The sequence below is a fragment of the Streptopelia decaocto genome (genome assembly GCF_964273445.1).
Source record: "Streptopelia decaocto genome assembly, chromosome: Z".
NCBI classification, from domain to species: Eukaryota; Metazoa; Chordata; class Aves; order Columbiformes; family Columbidae; genus Streptopelia; species Streptopelia decaocto.
Genome location: NC_138657.1, coordinates 34,667,916 through 34,686,799, shown reverse-complemented (window position 1 = coordinate 34,686,799; position 18,884 = coordinate 34,667,916). Strand labels below are relative to the sequence as shown.

The 18,884-nt window shown below is 39.5% G+C and overlaps 1 protein-coding gene across 1 annotated transcript; it reads left to right on the top strand.

Annotated features, from left to right (window-relative positions):
• Positions 1-4,663: 4,663 nt before the first annotated feature.
• DIRAS2 (DIRAS family GTPase 2) lies at positions 4,664-18,213 on the top strand (the record flags this gene model as incomplete). The annotated part of the gene is made up of 3 exons (XM_082075177.1): positions 4,664-4,698; positions 16,200-16,360; positions 17,572-18,213. The coding sequence occupies exon 3, from the start codon at positions 17,614-17,616 to the stop codon at positions 18,211-18,213; it is 600 nt and encodes a 199-aa protein (XP_081931303.1). The 5' UTR covers positions 4,664-4,698; positions 16,200-16,360; positions 17,572-17,613.
• Between the last annotated feature and the right edge of the window lie 671 nt (positions 18,214-18,884).

Genomic DNA, 18,884 nt, shown 5'->3' with positions numbered 1-18,884 from the left:
GTATTTCATCTGTCGTCTATCTGTAGGGCTTGAAAATATTACAATGTAAGACATCCTTGTCCAGAAGAATTGCTGCTTGAGATTTCTCCACAACACGTCACAGAGCAACTTTGTCTGTCAGACAAGATTTTACTGTTAAAACATACAAGATAAGGATCAATCTTTCTAATGCAAATTGAATCAAGAGGTAGTCTGGAGTCACTTCAACATAAATGAGAATCTTAATTATACCCAGGAAGAATCAGGCCCCATTATCTCATGGCATTGGTGTATACCACTAACTGCCTGATACGCTACGTATGAGTTTTAATCGCATTTTCTTTATACAGGTGTAATTCTAACAGAGATAGTCACATGCTCCAGTGAATTGTAAATAGGCTATTACGAATTTTAGCCAAATTTTAAAAGTACAGTAAATAATTTGTTTATTAAATTTTCAAAATTATATGCAGTAATGACTTGCTAGTTACCTGGGATTTTTTGAGTTTTTCAGGTTCAAGGCAGTGTGCAGGCATTAAAAAGATCACTAAAATTTTATGCTTCATTTACAAAATGGCAGAAACTGCCTAAGATTCAAATGCACTACACAAATACAAAATACAGCCTTCGTGATAATGTCCTAGGTACTGCTGATGAAGACAACTCATTAGCTCATTTTCTAGCACAATTTGGAAATATAGTATGGGAAGATAGAAAGGTATTATTATAGATTTATGGTAACTATTATCCATTTTTAAGGATAGTTGTAAGGAAGAGCTAGATTTCTTGCTAAGACAGTAGCTTTCTTTCCAAGTACACAAGAGAATAGGGATGCATTTTAGCCAGGGTGTGGTTTAGTGAAAGCATTAAAGAGAAACCGAGGTTAACAGGAGGAAAACCATCCCAGAAAAGACAAAACTGACCTTAGTCCTTGCTCTTATCTGTCTGCTCTTTGTCAAGATTATGTTCTGCCTTGCAGAGAGAAAATCTTTCCAAGTGAGCAACTGCTTACATCTTAAACTTTTACAGGGAAACTGAAGACTCTCTCATTTTTCCATGCTGTACATGAGCCATGGACTGAATTTTGACTCAGAAGCTATGGTTTCTGTGCACGTGCAGGTTTGTGCTAAATGTGCATTCAAGCTTTAGGCAGCTCACATTTTGCTAACTAAGGAGGTCTCTTGTTTCTCAAATGCCCTCTCTAGATCAGGATGCAGCACAGAAACCTAACAATCACATAGCTTGCCTAAGACTTTTCTTTGTGAGAGAAGCTTGTAAGAGAAACAGTCTCACGGGGCTTTGTGCCCTTGCCCTCTGCTCCTTCCTTTCCACTTGGCAAAACATGAGGCACACTGTTATGTGTTTTGGAGCTGCAGAACAGAGGTCTTTGATGCTCCTGGGAAAAGCACAATTCTTCATTGTGTAGAGATCATGCCCACCCAGCCCCACTTCACATCAGCATTCACAGCAATGCAATCTCCCTGCAGCTTAGAGCAGGAAAATCTTTACCCTGCTCTGCTGCTGCTGGCCTGTGTGGGACTGACCTGGGGTTAGATCTGTGGGATCATGCTGCTGGGACCACATATGAGTAATCCATATTTATGATGAGCTGAGGAACACCCGGGATTTCGGAAGTCTGCCTTGTCTGGCACACCTGAACAACCCCAGTGAAAGCAGCCACGTTACAGAACCATTTATGAAGGGTGGGAACTGCCACACTAATTTTCAGCAGAGATAGCAAGGGGAATCTGATACAAGTATAATTTACAGTGTATTATAGAGTGGTGATCCACTATTGTGCTTCTGCTCAGAAAAACCTCACAGTGATTCAATGGGAGAAAGCCCAGGTAGAAGCTGTAGAACTGCACCTTGTGTCTGTTGGTGCAGGTACACATCTGCGGTCTGTAAATGAAAGATTTCACTTCTTTAGACATGGAAGGAAAGGATTACAAGAGGCTATATTGATACATGTAATTGAAGTAAATTCAATTTTGAAAATAATCGGGATTTTGAAAAGATGTATTCTTAAAAGTCTGAACATTCATCCTGTTGGAAAAGGGTTCAAGAACTAAAATTTCCCAGACTTGTAATATAAACTGAGTGAGTAAAAGATCTGGCAAATCATAACTCCAAGTCTTACCAGGTACTTCCACTATTTTTAAGGAAAATTAGAGGCACATTCACAATAAGGACATACTCACTGAGGAGACAAATCTGTTGCCTTTGGAAATTACAGAGAAGCCACACAGTTGGTAACCATAGAAGGACTTTGTGGACTCTGAATAAGTGGGGGCAAATTCTGCACACACTCTACCAGTAAAAAGCACAGGCTAAGTCCCTGTGTAATATTATAAACTTTAGAAATTAAGGTGTGCTGTGTTGCAGTCATTACAATATATTGACTTTTTTGTTTCAGGATACTAACTAACCGATTCTTCAAGCACATGGGATTAAGTTATTGCAGAGGAGTGGTGACAAAACCAAAGGCTGCCAGGCTGTAGGTGCAGGCCTGCAGCTGGATGAGGCTTGTTGTTTGATCCATGTCTTGCTGCCTGTAGAAACAGGGGTGTTGTGTTTTAACCGCAGCCAGCAACTAAGCCCCACACAGCCACTCATTCACGCCCCCTTCCCCACTCAATGGGATGGAGGAGAGAATTGGAAGAGTGAAAGTGAGAACACGTGTAGGTTGAGATAAAGACAGTTTAAGAGGCAAAGCAAAAAATCATGCATGCAAGCAAAGCAAAACAAGGGATTCATTCATTAAGTCCCGTTGGCAGGCCATCCCCAGGAAAGTTAGGTGCCATCACGTATAATGTTTACTTGGGAAGACAAATGCCATCACCCTGTGAATGTCCTGCCCTTCCTTCTACTTGCCCCAGTTTTATATGCTGAGTATGACATCATATGGAATGGAATACCCCTTTGGCCAGCTGGGGTCAGCTGGCCCAGCTGTGTCCCCTCTCAGCTTCTTGTGCCCCCACAGTCTGCTCACTGGTGGGGTGGTGTGAGAAGCAGAGAAGTCCTTGACTTTCTGTATGCTCAGTAATAATAACACCCCTGTATTATCAATACTGTATTCAGCATAAATCCAAAGCATAGCCACATACTACCTACTGTGAAGAAAATTAACTCTATCCCAGCCAAAACCAGCACAAGGGGTCAAGATTAATCTGTAGCAGAACCGCACACTGGTGCCAATTACTTCCTCAGGGCATATTGTCCAGGTCATCATGAATCCTAATACACTCATACTTTTGTAAGACAGAGAAACCTTTTCATTTCTCTGTTCATCAAATGCATTAACACAATGAACGGATCACAATGAGCAAAACGAAGCCTTACTTTACCAAGACTGGCATTTAACAAATCATACCAGCTGTCACAAGCTAGCTGCTTGACCCATGCTTCTCTCAGCAGTGACAGCAAGGCTATAAATTGGGCACTTGCCATGCTGCTGTGCCAGGGTGCTGGATGCCACCTGTCCTCTGCAGGGCAGTGCTCCCCAGCATAAACACAGAGCTCTTTTGTGTCACAACTCAACCCAGCTACATGTTGCAAGCTTGGAGAAACTGTGGTGCTACATGCCCCTGCTACTGGGTTATGAAGGTGGCATCTCCACACACCTTCCCTGGCTATTCACAGAGGCCCTGTATTTAGATTTCCTTTCTGTAGTGGGAGTTCAAACAGTGGATCCCACTTCTAGTCTGGAAAGAAATGCCCTTTCTGAATATTTCTAGAAGTTGCTTTAAAAATAACCAGTTGAAGGAGACATTAGATCTCACCATTAAAGGTGGAAAAAAACATTGTGGTTTCTTAATTATGTTTGCCCATAAAGCTCAAGAATCCTATTTTACACCGCTTTCATAAAAAAACCCCAAACCACCACCACAACAACAACAACAGCAACAAACAAAAAAACCCACAAAACCCAAAAGTCTTATGTGTTTCAGATGAGTGAAATTCTAAGGGTCTGTGTTGGACAATATGGCATTTTTTCATACTTGATACTGTATTTTTCATACTTCATACTGTATTTTTGCAAATGAATATTAGATCTAAGTGATGAATTCCTTCACTAGTATAAATCAGCACAGCTCCTTTTATTTGAATAGGGCTATGTGGGTTTATGCCCACTGGGGATTAGCCTAACCATCGGCTTTGTAAGCTTTTTAAAGTTGAACATGGAACAGGCTTGTTCCATGTTTAGGTGCCGAAAGAAAGGGAGAATTATAAGCACAGATTAATGTAAGCTACAGCTTTAAAAGATAAACTGCAGCACATTAGAAGGGCTTAAAGAGTAGTTGTAAAAATCTACTACATTTGTTGAGAAATCCAGAAAATTACAGCCTATATACACACGTACATACACATATATTCCACGGTTATTCAGTAGGTGGCAGCTAACAGCCTGGCTGAGCTCTGCAGACGCCATTTAGGCAGCAGCACCGGCAGAGGCTGGAGCCAGCCCACCCATAAAAGCAGAAAGAAAGAGGCGGCAGCCGAGCGCAGCACCAGCCCCTGCGCGGGACCGCGGGAGGCGCGGAGCCGCGGAGCGCACGGCGCGCAGCAGCCGCGCAGGCAGCGGGGAGGCAGCAGCCTGACCCTGAGCAACGCAGGGACGCCGCGCTGCTGGAGGAAACCCGGGGCAGAGAGGGTCAACAGCTGGCGTGATGACAGGCACAGACTGAAGAGTGTTTGGAGCTTTCTCTTCCTACACAGGTAATTATTATTATTATTTTTTTCCCCTCCCCATTGCTTTTTCTATATCACCTCGTACAATAAACGTAGCTTTCCGATGAGATTAGATGTCTTTATTTCCTCTGACCAAAATCCATAGTCCTCACTCAGGCAAAATTTCCGCTGGAGTCGACAGAGTTTTGCGTGAGTTAAGATTGCAATGTTTGATCTAAGCATGTATTTTATGTGAAGAACATGGCATGCTATAAGCTGGTGCTGACAAGGAAGGCAGAATCTGGGCATATACATACTGACCAGTTAAACAACATCATTTTTCTTTATGCTGGGATGTTAGTAGTGGCTTTATAACCCCCTATTTTAAACTATCTTTCATTAAAACTCGATGTGATGAATTTTGCCCTAATTTATACTGCTGGCATTGCAGTGGTTTAAGAAGAGATCCATTTTTTAAAAAATGAAACCTATATTTTAACTTATGTGATGAAAGAATAGAAAAATGTTTAGTCTGAATAAAATAGTACGAGGTGTTGCTTTCTTTGAAACAAATACAACTTTGCAGCATTCCACTGACAGGCAAGCAATATTTTATTTGTTCAGTAGATTGTGCCTCTCTCGATTTAATGCAAGAAAATAAATCATGAAAGGCCATTCTCAAGTGTCTGTGAATGACTGAATTCAGATTTGATAATACTTCTTGTCTTGGTATCTTCCCCATGAAATGTGGGATGCTGCGGCACTCAGTCACAGCTGTGTCAGCCCAGAATGGACCAACAAGATCTGATGTATTTTATTTTTAAAGCATTCTCTGAATGTCTTGTTTTCATGAGTATCTAGTCATACCTGAAAACATATATGCCTGTTTATAAATGCACACATGTATAGGTATGTAATGCATACATCCCCATACCTTTGCATGTAAATATAGCTGTTAAAACTAATTGCTCTTATTCCTTTCCCAGGGTTTGCAAAGTTTACTGTATCTAAAATGCTTGCAGGTCTCTCAGTTTTTAATTCTGGGTCAGAGGGCTGTTCTGGCTTCCCTTCCCCTTTTACTGTTCTGTACTGATGGACTTCACTTGCATTCAGGAGCTGCCCCACCAGGGTCTCACTGTGCTTACTGAATGCAGTAATGCCTGATTCTCACAGAACGGCATCTGTGCCATAATTCAGGGGCTGTGAAATGTGGTATCCCTCTAGGTTTCATGCTCCCTCTCATGCTGCATGAAGAACTGTACAAACATGGAACAGGTTCAAATACACGGCTGCAGATCAGTGGCCCCTGGAACTGGGGGAATGGTCGTGATGTACAGCTATTTCTCATCATCTCTGGGAAGAGAGAAGAACGAATAGGTATAAATGGGCTGTGAATACACTTAGGCTGGAAGGTTTCAAACAATTAGAGCAGCACGGTTCTGAAATTACCTCCTCATTGAAGTAGCAGAAAGAGAAGTCTCTAAATGCTTTTCAGTTGAAACTTGATGGAAGGGATTATATGAAGTGGTTGCCTGCAAAGGCAAAATTTAGATTTGATAATCCGGAAGGTCTCTTTTAGTACTAAATACCATTCTGGCTTTTCACTGGAAGTTGCCTGCATTAAAACGTCTCTTTGCAAAAGGGTCAGGGTCTCTGGAAACACATTTTATCTACACATTTCACGTAAGAGCCAAATTAAAGCGTATTTCTATTCTGGGTTGTTTACATCAGCAGATACATAAGCCCTGATGGTCATAAGGCTGAATAATATCCTCTGCTCACAGTGCAGAGCAGAGCTCTTTGGAAGATGGAGTTCAGAGGCATGGCTCCTTCTGGCCAAGTTGTCAAGATTATATTGCACTGGCACTGCAGTCTCTGTAGTATGAGCAAAGATAGTGGATAACACATAAACTGATAATGCTATTTCTGAAGTTTTTACTAGTGTTGTTTCTAGGTTCCTTTGAGGATCGCCCGGTAACTTTCTGTTGTACTAACCAACATACTTGCCCATGTAAAGGTCCCACCATCACATGTGAAAAAGCAAAGACTCACACATTCATTGTGACAGTGTGCTCTATTTTCTCAAACTTAGCTTATTTTAAAAATCTGCAAGAATCTGTACTCTGGTTCAAAGATGCTGCTACAGAATGACCACATTCAATTCCATATTCCCTTTTCCTCTACTTCTTTCTCTTTACAACCTGATCCTTGCTGTTTTGTTTTGTTTTGTTTTGATTGACATACTACATTGCTTTGCTTTCAATTCAGAGTGTACCTCAGTAACTATTCTGTAATATACGGTAAGCTGCATTTGAATGTTCCAGCTCCCACACTGCACGTGAATATCAGACCATTTGTACACTTAAACTGAAACAGTTCACTGTGGGAGGTTTGGTTTGGTATGTAAGGCTGATTCCAAATGTTTGTTACTTTCCCCTTAATATTTTGTATTACTAAGTCTAACTGAACAATTATCAGTTTTGCATAAATGAATTAAAAAGGCAGTTTTGTAAAAGATGAATACATAATGTTATCAATATTACTTTATCTTTTAAATGTACAGTTTCCTTAAATGTACTAGGAAAAATAATTGGTGGGTTGTGGCTTTTTTGTTTTTTTTTTTTTTTTTTTTTTTTAATCATTTGTTATTTTTCACTTTCCACTCAAACAAAGGTTTCAAAGTATCAATGTACAGATACGTTCACTACGTTCTTATTGTTGAACTAAAATGAAAATATGCATTAAATTATCTTACCTTACTGCTGGAAAGACGGTAGAAAAGGCCGACCAAATGACACTGCAACTGTATGTATGAATTGAGACAGAGCATACTTTATTTTGTTTTTTTGAGAAAAAAATATTGATTTGCTTTCAACCACAAAATATTGATTACTCTATAATTATTGAAATTAATATCAAAGGAAGACAAGAGCAAAATGTCAAATAGGGTGTGTCAAGTCTGTGACAAACACACTTTTCCACTCACACCGAGGTCAGGAGCACCTCCTCTCAAGCAAATAAATTAGAGTTAAATGTTAGACTTCTGTATCTATAATGAAAATCAGCCTCTAGTTTCTTTTGCTGTGCAGGGCTGCGTTGTGCTATGACAGCAAAATTCAGTCACCCTCACCCTGACTGCAGGTAAAGGAACTGGTCTTAGTTGAATCTGAGTGTCAAATGAAGTTGTGAAAGCCTTTTAGCATCCTCATTTAAAATCTGTATGTGGTAAAGCAGCTATATCAAAAGAGCAAATCCATTCCTGGACTGCAGATGTTTCGTTCCCAAAACGTCCAGTAGTTCTGACTTAAAATTATTGTGAAGCTAAGAAAAGGAGGCTTACACTCATTTATTTTTTTTATTTATTTTTTAAAAAAATATTTATTTTATATTTGTCCCTGAAAATCTAGACTGGCAACTTTTATCTGTTCTGAAAAAGTTACTAATTTACATAATCAAATATTAACTGCCATCAGTAGCTAAAATATTGATGTAAACCTACATGAAAACCATTACAGTGTTCCCAGTTTGTTCATTCAAACATTAAAATGCTACTATGTGTTACTGAGAAAGTATTTTTTAAGCTTTTTAATTTTGTCTGCTGCTACTACGAAAAGAAACATGAATTGAGAATAAACTACTCTAAAGGCTAAACCTACCTTTTTTACTTCAAAGTTAAAAGTACTGAAATCAGAGGCAGTGATTAGTATTAAATTGCTTTTCTGTTAAAAAATAATAATAATTTAAAAAGGCAGTAAGGAAAGTATTCAGTTTTGTGAAAGTCCTGAGATGCAGGTTTGCAAACTGTTTCTTAAAGAAAACACACTTTTGAGAAAAAAGAAAAATCAGTAAAATTCTCACCCCCTCCAATCAACTTGTGCTAAGTTACACATAATAGACAGCAAATAGCTTCTTGTGAACATTTAGAAATTCCTATCAGAAAGCTGTCATTTCTGTATCATTCCCCACAGCTATACTTTAACTGCTGATTTTCAACTCTTCCTGATTTGCAGAAATCTTTCGATGGAGGCACAGGCTCCTTACCTGTGCCTGGAAACATATTGACTATGGGCTTGCAGTACTTAACTAGTTGTTGGGGTCCTGAAACTTGCTGCTCTAACCTATTCACAATTTATTGCCCAACAAACCAGTTGCAAAATGTATTATATTTGCTGGTAGGGCTTTTGGAGGACAGCAAGGATGGATACTGATATTCTTGGTTTAAACCACAATGTTTTGAATGAGGTATTATTATTCAGGCTGTGGAAGAATATGAGAATTGTTAAGGTGGTCAGGGTAGCAATCAAGCTATCCTTTCCAGCCCAGCCAGGAAAATTAAAGATAGGAGTTATGTTAGTAAGTCAGAAACCCTTAACCTTCAATAATTCTGCTTCTATAGAAGATGTGCACAAATAGTCTCAAATTAACATTAAGGAATTGAAGACTGCATTGGAAAGACAAAAGGGCCACTGGTCTTTGTACATTTTGTTCTGCTGAATGGAAACCAGTCTTCCATGGATGCATGGTTCTTCTGTGTATGTTCTGCGCATGTTCTTCTGTGCACACATTTATATGGAATTAGATTGTTGCCTGTGCTGAGATTTTTATCATGGATCTCATAGTATATTGAATTTAACATGCAAAGCCTCTAAAGTGAAATGGTTATTTTGGAAATTTTCCTCCCTGTTTTTTTTTAGTGTTTCTCTGTTCAGGAAACTTAAAAGCCACGTCTTTTTCTGCAAGACACAGAATAAAAAGTTACCTATTTTGGCAAGTGGACATCTGGAGAAGCAGAAGTTTGCTACAACATGTAAAGCCATAGCTTACTACCAAAAAGAGTATTTTGCTATTAAAAAAAAAAAAAAACAGAAGGGATGATGGGTCAGACTGAGTCTCTGGTGCTGCATTTATATGAGTGACAAATTCCAGTTAATAACCCCACTGTTCTAGCCAATGGTATAGTGTCCTGCATATTGAAAGGTGAACATACAACGTTGTAAGCTTATCTTACCATCTTTACTCAGGTAAATTAAATCAACTGAAAACTGAGCCAAAACTACAGTATTTCATCTGTTAAGCTTGGGAGAAAACTCAAAAAATTCAGTCCCATAGGGAATTGAATACAATGCTGTTATCTTGGCATTTTTATTTCTATGTATGAATTCGTGAATACCTAACTACACATAAACAAAGGCTTCTGAGTTGTTTCCCACTGAGTTTTGACTGTAAGCACTGTAAAGTCTAGGGTACTAGCTTACTGAAATGCTTGAACAGAAAAATAAAGGTAAGAGTAGCTCCATTTAAGTCAATGAATTATATAACATGTCTAAAACAAAGCCTGAATTTAAACAGGAAATGAGTAACAAAGTTCTCCTTTTTTAATTTTAAGAGTAGCAAATCCACTAAATAGGAAGTGACAACCAGTGAGACATCTGTCTACCCTGGGTAAACTTAGCATGTTATTGCTTTTTCTGCATGAAATAAAAGATTTTTTTCATATAGTAGCATGTTCAATGATGCTGAATCTTGTTATATAGTAATAGCTGATTGTTACATACCTGTTACTCAAGGGTTAGCTCTGAAAGCTCTTGGGCAATAACAGAGCAAATCATTTAAGTGTACTCCTAATTCTGAAGCTCTTTGTTGGATCAGGTCCAGCATCTTCTGCGTTATCTGTACATGAGCCCTCAGCAGAGAAGGCAACCAACAAACCCTTCTGCATCATTAATTCTTCTGTCACCAGTCCTGCCTTCCTCTTCAACAAGAGATGCTACTGTGGTTGAATGTAGTTTCAGAAACCCATGCTACTTACTGCCCCCATAGAAAACTCATCAAATTCTCTGCCTTCTCTGCCCTTTCTTTTTCCAGTTCTTTCTGGCCTAGTGAAACTATTTTTGCCACAATCTCTGCTGGCCATGTCATAGCTCAAGAGCTAGTAAAGATATTCTTATTGTGACAACTGTGTATTTGGATTTTTTAATTTTACCAGAGGATCTGTTTGATATGATAATTTATAGGGCTTCAAACAATTTTGAGAAGACATTTTAGGAATGAGATTTTCAACATCAGTGTGATGAAAATATGACAATTTGCTAAAGCAGAGCACAGCATCTGCAACCACAAGACAGTACAAGGGCTGGATTCTACCTCCTTTACATACAGATGTTCTTAGGAGGATATTCTGTAAATTCAGCACAAAACTGTGACAAATTATTCTGAAAGACTCCTGTCCTTTCTGTCACTCTTCTGTGTTAGGCCAGAAGCACCTCTGCAAAACCTCTCAGAGAACCTCTCTGAAAAAACTTTCCAAAATTTGTATCCTGGCTTAATACACACACTGTGTCTGTAGTGTAGCATATGCATTTGTAATGTAGTGAAGAATCTTTCCCAAGATGCAAGAAAAACTTTAGACAACATGGAAAATATAGAGCCATTTTTATCTTTCTTCACTTTTTTAGATATTTGAAAGCAAACAAAACAATCACCTGGGCCAAAGTCCCCCAAAAGCACACACTTTGTTTGCTGCCATTCTGGCCATACAGAGAAGTTTCAGCTTTCTGTTCTTTCTCAGTCCCATCCAGTTTTGTACAGACGGAGCCACTACTCTCATTGTGGTTAGATAATTCTAAATGATGACTTTTCTATGCAAATTCAAACATTGTAGAGAGTCTAGGTCCAAAATGGAAACTGTTTCGGTCAAAACAGATTGAATTTGTAGTTTGAATTCATGCTTCCTACAAATATGCTGAGTAATAAGGTCTGATTGTGTCTCTTACTTATCTCTGGCCAAGGCTTTGCTCAAATATCAATGACACAGACATGAACTGTATGAAAATATTCTTTTTTTTAACAAAGATGGCAAGATCAACACCTGCATAAAAGCCAGAGCTAATGTAAATCAAAAGCGCTGCAGCAACTATGCAGTGAAGTCACGACTTACAACAGCTGATTATCAAGAAGCAGACTTTCAAAGATCATTTGGTTCAGCAGGAGAATAAAAAAGTGCTTTCCACATGGACTAGAACCTCATGTTGCAAGAAAAAGCAGTTTTAACTGTTATCATTTGTCTTCAAATGTGTTCAACTTTCCATTGATTTTAAAAGACCAAAGGAAAGCAGGCGAAGAAGACGAAAGAAAATGAATGAAAAAGTGAGTCTTGTAGCAAAAGATGAAGACACTGGAAGCAGGAAAATCTCCATTCTTTAAGTTCAGGTTCATTGGCAGATATGGTAAAAATACTCCTCGAGAAATGCCTGTTTATACCATAGTGGGAAAAATTAAATACTTGAGGAGATCTCTTTCGTTCTTGTATGTAATTTGTTCCTTTTTCACCTTTGATACAGTGAAATGGCCATTGACCTTACAACAATGCTGAAATCTGTCTTATAGCTACATTTGAAATTATTCTTCACCTTGCACCTTGTATATTTGCGTAGTGGTGTCATCACTGGATAGCCTGATGGACTGTTAATTTAAATTGAAGCAAACTTTTGAACTAAATGCATTGCTTGTACTTTATTGGATTTTCATCACGACAATGACAATACAAACAGAAACCTCTCCTTAGACTTATAAAACAATTCAGTGACTGACGTGAGATTATTTTACCTGAGGAAAAAGAGCTTGCAATAAATGAATACACAGTATCTAACAGTTGCATATCAGACTGGCATCTCAGTAGGACATCATAAAACCTCAAGAACTGTATCAGTTAAGATGTGATCAAAGCCTCTGATTCCAGACAAAAGAGGTAGTACCTGTTTGTTTTGTAAAATGAGTGTTACCCTAAAAGACACCACCTAGCTAAACAATTTCAAAGCAAGTTGCAACCTATGATATTTCGTGGAAGTCTAGCAATTCAAACCTAATGAAAATCTTTTGCAACAAAACCAAAACTGTGAAAATACTGGAAAGTGAGCAATTTTTTGTATGCCTATTTTCAAGTACAAACTGAAAGAGTTCACCAGATGTGAGATTCTAATCTCATGTTACTCTAAGGGTATATATTCAAGTAGATTAATTTTCAGAAGTTGTTTTTCTGCCTCCCTATACATTTTGCCTGGTATTGTGTATGTTCTTCATGGACTAAATACAAACCTAAGAGGCAAGTCATAAATACAATTGACTGAAAAGTTTACTGTAAAAAATGACTAAAAATAGGAGATAACTATGGAGATCCAGTGGCTAAATACAGGATCAGTGACATTGATTTAGTAAATGTTAACATACCCACATGTAATTACTTACTCAAAGAACATTAAGAGTTTGAACTACCAAGTGTGTAATCTGTAATGTGAAGTACTTTGTTCAAAAATTTTAAAAGGCATATTTTTCTTATCGCTATATAACAAAATAACTGACTTAATACCAAAATGACTCAGTCCTTAAACTGTACCCTCCTGTAAGAACAACTCTTCAGTTCTTTTACCTGGCATGTCAGAAACAGCCAGAGAACGAACACAGACCAGCACAAAGGTTTGTAGTTGAGTTTGAACTTGAGGCAGCTTTTTGTCCCAGTCAGCTGCCTGTCTAACTCACCTGCAGCAGCTGAGCCAGAGCAACTCAAGCCTTGGGCTAGCGGAGCATCTGCAGAAAAGAGAGCTAAGTCAGCAGAGGTATATGGAGACTCACTAACTTGCTAAACTTTACAACCAAGCAATTAAAAAAAAAAAGGATATGGTTGTGTGTTGTGAAAAGTGCTTTGTGAGGATACTTTTGTTCAACTGTCATTTCAGAGGACAACAGTAGATTTTGACTGGTGTAGCTTGTGAAAGCAGCAAAGGCAGGAAATGAGATCTTACTACACACAAACTCCAGAATAAGTTAGTTCTAAAGTGTAAAAGGCGACTGCTGTTTTCTGTGTGCAGATTATGAAACAGACAGGTTGTCAAAGTATGAATCAGAGAGGGTAATTTATTATACATCTGAAAATGCAGACTTCTTTCAAGTTATTTTTTCCATATCCACATTAGAGAAAATACTGAAAGCTCATGAAACTATGTGGTACTTTATTTTGCTCTGTTGAGTGTTTTACCTAACATATTTTAAGACAATGAAAAAACAATACACTAATAGGGTGTTATGAAAAGCATTAACGAATGTATGGAGTTTAACAAGGGCAAGTTCTGTATTCAGCACCTGGGACATGGCGACCATGGCTGTACATACAGCCTGGGAGATGAGATGCTGGAAAGCAGCTCTGCAGAGAGGGATCTGGGGATTCTGGTTGACAGCAAGTTGAGAGGAAGCTGTATGAGGAGCAGCTAAAGTCACTTGGTTTGTTCAGCCTGGAGAAGAGGAAACTGAGGGGAGACCTCATGGTGGCTACAGCTTCCTCACAAGGGGAGGAGGAGGGGAAGGTGCTGATCTCTTCTCTGTAGTGACCAGTGACAGAACCCCAGGGAATGGCAGGAGGATGTGCCAGGGGAGGTTTAGGTTGGACATTAGGAAAAGGTTCTTCACCCAGAGGTTGGTGGAGCACTGGAACAGGCTCTACAGGGACACAGTCACGGCCCCAAGCCTGACAGTGTTCAAGAGGAGACTGGACAACACCCTCAGACACATGGTGTGAACTGTGGGGTTGTCCTGTGCAGGGACAGGAGCTGGACTCAGTGATCCTTGTGGGTCCCTTCCAACTCAGGACATTCTGTGATTCTCCAAAATGCACAATTGAGTGCAAGTACACCACAGTCACACAGAATGATTTTCACTGTGGGAGAATCTCTGACTAGTTCCATGCAGAGAATAAAAACACATTAAAAAATTATTTAGGGAGGCCTTTCTCTGGTGTGATCAAAAAGCTTTTTATGAGCTTTTTGTTTTATTTGCTCTCAGCTCCTGAGCAGGACAAAAATAAAACAATCTGTATTGTTTATCTTGGTAAAATTGAGAATCTTTCAGACTAACAGACCTGCATATGAGACAGAATAAACCACAACTAAGATGCTTCTCCTTCTCAGCAGCCCAGGCTGGGGAGCAGCTCTGTGGGGAAGGCCCTGGGGCCACGGTGGGCAGCGAGCTGGGCACGGCCAGCAGTGGCCCCGGCTGCAGGGAAAGGTCCCCATGTCCTGGGCTGTATGAACAGCAGCGTGGCCAGTCGGGTGAGGGAGGTGATAATCCCCCTCTGCTCAGCACTCGTGAGACAACAGCTATGTAGTTTGTCTGGTTTTGCCACCCCCAGTAGAGAAAACACATCAGTGAACTGGAGCAGGTTCAGATGAGGGCACGGAGGTGTCCAGGGCTGCAGCACTGTCCTGCCCTGCAGGCAGAGGGACCAGTGCTGGTTCAGCCTGGAGGAGGCACAGTGCAGAGACCACCAAACAGCAGCCCCCGAAAACCTACAGGAAAGCCATGGAGAAGATGGAGTCAAACTCTTCACAACAATGGATGATGGGAAGCGGACAGGCAACAGGTATGAGTTGAAACACAAGTATTTCAGGCTAGATATAAGGGGGAAAATCACACTGAGGGTAATTTAGCAGAGAACAAGGTTGCTAAGAGAGGCTGTGGGAAATGTTGGAGGTTTTCAAACGCAGACAGGACAGAACAACCTTGTCTGGTCTTATGGCTGACCCTAGTGTGACCAGCAGGCTGGGCCAGAGACCTCTGGTCCCTTCCAGCCTGAATTATCCTGTGATTCTATAGTCATTTCTAAAGACGGTCTGCAAAATCTCTCTAAACACTAGGTATGCTCTTCTTACCACTGTGAAGTTTTCCTATTATCTAATGTGAATTTCTTCTACAATCCAAGCCCATTAATTCAATTTTTTTCCACTACAGATGTACATCCTTCCTCTTTGCAAAAACTTACTATGTATTTGAAGACTGTCACCATGCCATTTCACATCCCCTTGGAAGGTTTTGGATGTTTAATACTTCATGATATTAAGTGCCACATTCCTATTTGTTCTAACTTCTGGGCAACCACGTGTGCCAGTTTTCTTGGAGACTTCTGAGTGCGCTGGAAGCATTAAGTTTCATGTAGCAGGAGTACACTCAGATAGCTTTTAAAATTTCATTTCTCTACTCTGTATTGCATTGATTTTTGTAGCAAAAAATTTCAAAGTGCATTTTTTCTCATCATCCCATAGTTCTGAGGCTATGTATTATCTGTGCAGTGCTTAAACTGCTTCTGAGGTTAAAAAGTAATGTTTTTCTCTCTTTTTGCTCACAAAAATTATTAAACTATAATTCTTATGGCAGCTCATTCTGTGCAGTCACCCATGACGCTAAGCTTGATGACTGCTCTGAATATGTGTGTTTACAGCTTTTAGGTACAGGTTTATTCTCGGTAGAACTGTGACCTGCTATATTCCTCTGCTCTCATTTCTTGCTAGCTACTTTGTTTTGTTTGTTTTCTCAACAGCATGAGCTCCTTGCTCATTTTCCTTGTTCCTCAGAGGGTTTTCCCTCTTATATAAACACATGCAACAGTGTTTTCTGAGACTACTCTTCTTTCCATTCCATGAATTCTGCTGTCAGAGAGAAACAATTTTGCTTCAGTGCCTCAGGATGAACATTCTTATTTATCAGTCTTTCCTATCTTTAAACAGGTCTCTGCGAGTGACAGTAACTGCAGCGTAGAAGAGATGGAAGGGGTGAAGCTGCCTTCTGCCTGAAGCCAGGCTGGGCAGGCAGAGCTGTGACAGCTCTCCGCTTTGCCTCAGGATCAGAATACCCAGTTGCACTGCTTATTCTGCCTACAGTGTGGCAGGTGAGGAATACAAGTCCTTCATCTATTTACATTATGTAAAGACAGATGTTTTCAGCTTACTCAGACATTAGAATTGGGACAGAAAGGAATACCGGGCCCAAGAAGGAGAACAGAATCAGGGTATGCTTGAACAGCAAAATGAAGACACTAGTGCAGCATAAGTAGCCATGCCTTTAATCTAACTGTCATAGGCAGCAACAGCATCAAAGCTCCAGAAGCACAAAATTCATTGTGGTCTGGCAGGTGAGATAAGGTCAAGGGGGTTCCACTCACTTCTGTACCTCTACATCACTCCTATTCTTCTCATGCTAGACAGGCAAAGGGTAACTTCAGATCCTACTCCACAATATAAGCTGCTTAAAAATGTTGTGAACGTGCCTGCACAACCTTTCTGATAAGTGTAGCATTTCTCCAGTCAAATATCATCTGCTGTGAAATAAGGATTAGAATGAAAAGCCAAACTGAAATGAACAATCTCAGTTTACCAAAATATACTCCAAAATATACTCTTTGACCTGAAATGCAAGGGGAAAAACACATTGAAGTGGAGCACACTTTCCCAAAGAGTTAGAAATACCTGGTGTTTTGTTTGTTTGTGTGTTTTGGGTTTTTTTGTCTGTTTCTTTGGTTGGTTGTTTTTTGTTATGGATTTGTTTTGTTTTCTTTTTTTTTTTTTTTTTTTCTGAATAAGCTACAAATATGTCTCAGATGTCACACAGGAGTCTTGGCCAGTTGTAGTGGAGACAAATTCCCTAACTACTGAAGAGACAGCTGGTTTAGAGTATTTGACTGTCATACATGGGTATACTGGTATGTTTCAACCATAATTTGAGAAGACTTGTTTTAGAGACAGAAGAGTAATCAGTTTCTACAATTTGTTCAGGCTTTTGCCTTACTGAAATACCATTTCCCAGATGCAGATTTTTATTTCTGGGGATATTAGTCCAGTAGGAAGAATAGTGGAACTCACAATGTTAAATTAAAATAAGTCATGAAGTGACGAAGATGGTCTTTTTGTTACCAGTTCAGGCTGGATTGCAAATCCTAAATTTACTACTGAAATAAATAGTTCTGTAACTTACTGCAAGTCTTCTTAAATTATTACAACTAGCATGCCATCATTTACATCACATTCATTTCTCTTACTGGGAAAGATATCACAAAGTACACTCTCCACATATGCCTGTATTAATGTCTGTCTTCTTTCCTAGATCTTTCCTGCTAGCTGAGCAAAACATACACACAAGAGAAACATGCCTGAGCAAAGCAATGATTACAGGGTTGTTGTGTTTGGAGCAGGAGGAGTGGGAAAAAGTTCTTTGGTCTTGAGATTTGTGAAGGGCACTTTCAGAGAGAGCTACATCCCTACCATCGAAGACACCTATCGGCAGGTGATCAGCTGTGATAAGAGCATATGCACTTTGCAGATAACTGACACTACAGGGAGCCATCAATTTCCAGCCATGCAACGTCTTTCCATTTCTAAAGGACATGCTTTCATTTTGGTTTACTCTATCACCAGCCGACAGTCCTTGGAGGAACTCAAACCAATCTATGAACAAATATGTCAGATTAAAGGAGACGTAGAAAGCATTCCAATAATGCTGGTGGGGAACAAAAATGATGAGAACCAAAATCGAGAGGTGGACAGCAGTGAAGGAGAAGCCATGGCTAAGAAGTGGAAATGTGCCTTCATGGAGACCTCTGCCAAGCTGAACCACAACGTGAAAGAGTTATTCCAAGAATTACTAAATCTAGAGAAACGCAGGACTGTGAGTTTACAAATTGATGGCAAAAAAAGCAAGCAGCAGAAACGGAAAGAGAAGCTGAAAGGCAAATGTGTGGTGATGTGAAATTGCTCTGTCGGAAGTCAGTCATATAGTCTCACCTCTCTGACAATACCCATTTAAAATCTATAGACAGCAAACAACACATGACACCCTATTTATCAGTATCTGTTTTAAATAAATATTTGGAATTTGAAAAAAATGAATTACTCTGGTTACTATGAAAAAAACCCAACAATTAAAAAGTAAAGTACTCTAGCTATCAGTGAAGAAAATCAGGAAGTAAAAGATGGTCCAGGATATCTTACTTTTGTAATTTACAGAAGAAAAGAAATTTCATCCTTAGCATAATGTGAAAGATTTGGAAAGTGAACTTCATATTATTCATGTTTGCATATAACTACAAGAAGAATGTCTAATGTTAGAAAATAAACAAACAAACAAACAAACAAATGGCTGTGGAGAAACCTAGAAGGTATAAATGCATGCTGGGTGGCATCATCACATCCTTTGAGAATGCTGTGGAAAAACAAATCTGTGCAATTTTCATAACTGACTGTTGGGGCAGTGCATATAAGGTAGCCTCAGCTATGCCAAATAAACAAACTATTTCACACTCAAAGGAAGTGTGGGGATAGCACAGTTAAAAGGAACAGATATTCTCTTTACCCTCCCGCATGAGATTTCTTTCTAGTGTCATGCAGTGTTTGATGAAGAAAAGCCATCCCCTGTAGGAG